This window comes from Myotis davidii, unplaced genomic scaffold (genome assembly GCF_000327345.1).
Source record: "Myotis davidii unplaced genomic scaffold, ASM32734v1 scaffold1467, whole genome shotgun sequence".
Taxonomy (NCBI): domain Eukaryota; kingdom Metazoa; phylum Chordata; class Mammalia; order Chiroptera; family Vespertilionidae; genus Myotis; species Myotis davidii.
The window spans coordinates 620,983-625,776 of record NW_006298267.1 but is presented as its reverse complement, the minus strand read 5'-3'; the positions used below and the strand labels follow the sequence as shown (position 1 = coordinate 625,776).

At 44.7% G+C, this 4,794-nt stretch overlaps 1 protein-coding gene across 2 annotated transcripts in view; it reads right to left on the bottom strand.

Moving 5' to 3' along the window:
- CABYR (calcium binding tyrosine-(Y)-phosphorylation regulated) overlaps nt 1–2,326 on the bottom strand; it is a 9,708-nt gene extending 7,382 nt beyond the window's left edge. The window contains exons 1-2 of one of the 2 annotated variants that reach the window (XM_006773853.2): nt 2,081–2,326; nt 933–986 (exon numbers count right to left, since the gene is read on the bottom strand). In XM_006773853.2, the coding sequence (XP_006773916.1) occupies nt 933–986; nt 2,081–2,228 (202 nt within the window). In that variant the 5' untranslated portion in view covers nt 2,229–2,326. The remainder of the gene's footprint in view (nt 1–932; nt 987–2,080) is intronic. The other variant, XM_006773854.2, reaches the window with a different exon arrangement.
- Between the last annotated feature and the right edge of the window lie 2,468 nt (nt 2,327–4,794).

The window sequence follows — 4,794 nt, the reverse complement described above, 5'->3', positions numbered from 1 at the left end:
GAAGAGCAACACGCAAGGGGCCAATGAGCCGCATGTGGCTCGTGAGTCGCGGTTTGCCGACCACGGGTATGCCATCAACATGATAGGATGAACTTGATCAGCAGCAATACTTAGGAATGTTGTGCTATTCAGACGTTGTTCCACACAAATTAAAGGGCCCAAATCATGCCAAGAAAACATGCCCCAAACCATAACACTGCCCCCACCAGCTTGAAGGGTTGTACTCATGCATGTAGGGTGCATGCTTTCATGCTGTTTCCGCCAAATTCTCACTCTGCCATCTGCATGATGCAACTGGAAATGTCATTCATCAGACCACATGACTTTTTTCTAACGCTCAACTGTCCAATCCTTGTGTTCCGATGCGAAGTGGAGACGTTTTATCTTGTTAACAGCAAAGGTGTTCGAACAGGCCTTCGGCTTCCATATCCCATACGATGCAGTCTACGGCTAATTTGCCTACAAACGTCAGGTGGCCATAATAATCTGGCCACCTAGTGTATATATATATATCCCACGTTCAAAGGCTGTTAAATCGCGTTGTTTACCCATATCTTCAGAAAAAAAATCACTTCTACTGTCGTGGTAAACAACCTGCCTATTTATAATGGTCTGGCCCTCTAGCAACTTCAGCGCAAAATTATAGCTAATTTGCCTAGAAATGTCAGGTGGTCATAATAATCTAGCCACTCAGTGTACATTTCCTACTTTTGCCTTTTTAAGATTGAGAACCTTCCAAAATGTCAGTCCTAGATTTAATAAATAAACCTAATCCAATAATAAAAAATAAAGCATCAGTTTATTTCAACATACAGTGCGATTATTTAGAGAGAAAACGTTTGTGGGTATCTTAAGTTTGAATGTGTGCTATTGCTAATGCAATAACTTATAACTAATATTATTGTGCTATTATTACCACTTGTGGTACTTACATTTAATCTGATGAAATTGTCTAACCAGATCTTTTATATCCAGAGGAATGTTCCCTGAAGAAATAAATACAGGAAATCAGAAACAAAAAATTCCCCAACTGAAATGCTTTTTTGCAGAAACAAATATATAATCCTATATAATAAAAGCTAATATGCAAGTCAACTGAACAGCAGAATGACTGGTCGCTATGACATGCACTGACCACCAGGGAGCACATGCTCAACGTGGGACAGTGTTGGCGAACCTTTTGAGCTCGGCATGTCAGCATTTTGAAAAACCCTAACTTAACTCTGGTGCCGTGTCACATATAGAAATTTTTTGATCTTTGCAACCATAGTAAAACAAAGACTTATATTTTTGATATTTATTTTATATATTTAAATGCCATTTAACAAAGAAAAATCAACCAAAAAATGAGTTCACGTGTCAGAAGTTCACCATCACTGATGTGGTCGCTATGACATGCACTGACCACCAGGGAGCACATGCTCAACGTGGGACAGTGTTGGCGAACCTTTTGAGCTCGGCATGTCAGCATTTTGAAAAACCCTAACTTAACTCTGGTGCCGTGTCACATATAGAAATTTTTTGATCTTTGCAACCATAGTAAAACAAAGACTTATATTTTTGATATTTATTTTATATATTTAAATGCCATTTAACAAAGAAAAATCAACCAAAAAATGAGTTCACGTGTCAGAAGTTCACCATCACTGATGTAGGAGCTGCCCCCTGGTGGTCAGGGAGCTCCCATAGGGGGAGCGCCAGTCAGCCAGACACCCAGCTCATGGCTGGTGAGTGCTGAGGCGGTGGCGGTGGCGGGAGCCTCTCCTGCCTCTGCGGCAGCACTAAGGATGTGTGACTGACAGCTTAGGCCCACTCTCCACGAACTGGCCTAAGCCATCAGTCGGACATCCCCTGAGGGCTCCTGGACATCAAGAGGGTGCAGGCTAGGCTGAGGGACCCTCCGAGTGCATGAATTTCATGCACCGGGCCTCTAATCTATCTGTCATATTAATAAAGGCATTCCTCAATTTAAAGAAACTGTGTATAAAGTTTTAACTCAATGAATTAGAAAACTAGAATAATAGGATGGTTTCGTATTAGGAAATATCATCTACTCCAACCTAAATATGGTAGCACCTGCCTTCTCTAAACACAATAAGTTCTTTGAAATAAAATGCTGCAAACTGGGTGATGTTGGGTGGATTGGTCTTGAGGACGGCTCTGCTGACTCCCTCGAGCAGCGTCTTGAGGCCATAAGGTACGACAAGTCTGGGCTTTGTAGAGAACATCTTGGCAGGATGTCTGTAATCTCAACTAGAGCGAAGAAAAACAAAGTCGGACAGTTTATTAGTGCTTCTTCAGGTATTTCTTACGAGTCAATGATAGTTTCTAAGATCAAATCTATCTCCATTAAGATTATTAACTTTAGCCCTGGTCAGTTTGGCGTAGTGGATAGAGCATCGGCCTGCGGACTGAAAGGTCCCGGGTTCGATTCCGGCCAAGGGCACATGTCCAGACTTCGGGCTTGGTCCCCAGTGGGGGGCGTGCAGAAGGCAGCCAGTCGATGATTCTCATCATTGGTGTTTCTATCGCTTCCTCCCTCTCCCTTCCTCTCTTAAATCAATAAAGAAATATATTTTAAAAAAAAAAGATTATTAACTTTAGTTCTAATCTCTCAGTATTTATTCTGGAATAATGGGCTAATTCTTATGGTAGTTTTTAAAAAAATCAAGTTACCAATAGCTTTCATATGCAAGTGAGCAATTTAGTGCTGTTGATAAAAACCCCTGAGGGCAGCCCTGCCAGGAGCTACAGGATGATATTAAATACAAAGTACAAACAAATAAAAAACCCAAATGAAACCTGTTTCTGTAACATTCAGTAAATATTTTGTGCAAGAAAATTTCGAGAGAAAGATATTAAGCTCATTTATCTGTATCCAATCATCTTTCCAAACCACATGGGCACTGGCTTTTCTGAACATTTGGGGTTATAAAGCAGGGTTTCTACAAGAAACCATCTGCCTTAGTTTTAATCCTCATCTGAGGGGATGTTTTATTTTAGAGAGGAAGAGAAAGAGGGAAGAAGATGGAAATGGGGGGGGGGGAATGATGTGAGAACCATCAATCAGTTGCCCCCCATACTCCTCCAAACTGGGGACTGGAGATGGAATCTGCAGCTCAGGTATGTGACCTGGTTGGGAATTGAACCCAAAACCTTTTGGTGTATGGGATGACACTCCAACCAACTGAGCCACCTGGCCAGGACACAACACCCCAACCCACCCCCTCATTTTTCTAAATATATCCCCAGGCACATTGATCATATTTAAGTATACATTTTTTAGCTTTAAATTATTTTTAATCCTCACCTGAGGATATTTTTCCATTGCTTCCCCCCCCCACCCCCACCCCAGAGAGTGGAGGAAAGGGAGAAAGAGAGAGGATCACCGATGTGAGAGCGCCAGATGGGCTGGATGTCTCCCACACATGCCCCCGGGGTATGGGGAGGGAGACAACCACAACCCTTCAGTGCTTGGGCCTACACTCACTTAGCAATACACGCCAGGGCGAAACTTCACTTTTTACAACAGTCAGCATGGGCCTAAGTTACATGCGGTATCACACCACCCACCAGCCTGTGCACCTTTCTTCTCTCTCTCCTCCCTCAGCCTCTGTCCCGGCTTCTGCTCTCCCTCTCTCCCACCTTCTGGATTGTAAATGGTGCCACAGGCGCTGCACCTGTAACCTGCAGTTCTCAGAGCTGCAGTGGTGGCCACCGAGGTGTCAGCGTGTGTGTACATTCTGTCATTCTGAAGAAACATTTACGGAAGCTTACAAACACACATAAAGGACAAAATTAACAAGGACATCCACCCGGATGAAAACAGGATGGGGCTACAGGTCAGGCTAGGATGCCAGGACAAGGCTAGGATGTCAGGTCAGCCCAGCCACGGGCGGCCATTCCAAACACAGCACAGCTGGTCAGCAGTGCGGTTTCCCCGAGATAAAAAGCAAGTGGGCGCTTGGGAGAACCCCAGCCACTCTGGAGCCGGGGGTCCTCGGCAGAGGGGAGCCGTGTGACAGGCAAGCGTCCCCCACAACCCTCCAGGAAGTAACGAGTCGCAGGGGTTCAGAGGCAGTTGAGTTGCAACAGTGACACAGGCGCTGACCTCTAACCGTCAGAGCAAAAGCTATTTAGCAGCATGTTTCCTGACCCGGGTGTTGCCCCTGCCAGTTGCAGGTTTGATCTCCTCTGGGCATGTGCGGGAGGCAACCCATCAAAGCCTCCCTCCCTCTCTCTCTCTCCCTGCCTCTCTCAAGTCAATCAAAACATGTCCTCCGGTAATGATTTTTTTTAATTAAAAAAAATTTTTTTTAAAGAAAAGCACATTTCATCTTCCCAAAGGTCAGGAAAAAAATAATTCTGGATCGGCCAAAGCAAACCCTTTGGGAATATGAGTAAGTGTATCGAGTCCCCTCATGAAAACACTACCAGAACCTCCTGCAGCAGGAACTTGGCTGAATTATACCAGCTTTAGGAGCAGGAAGGCCGCCCTGACCGTGTGGCTCAGTGGATAGAGCATCCGCCTGTGGACTGAAGGGTCCTTGGTTTCAATTCCAGTCAAGGGCACAGGCCCGCGTTGCAGGTTTGATCCCCAGTGTGGGGCATGCAGGAGGCAGCCGACCAATGATTCTCTCATCATGGTGTTTCTCTCTCTCTCTCCCTCTCCCATCTTCTCTGAAATCAATCAAAATATATTTAAAAAACAAACAGGAGTGTAGCTTTGGCAGGCCCACAGGCTGCATGTTAGGGACACAGGCAGTAATTATATGTGTGATACACGTACATATA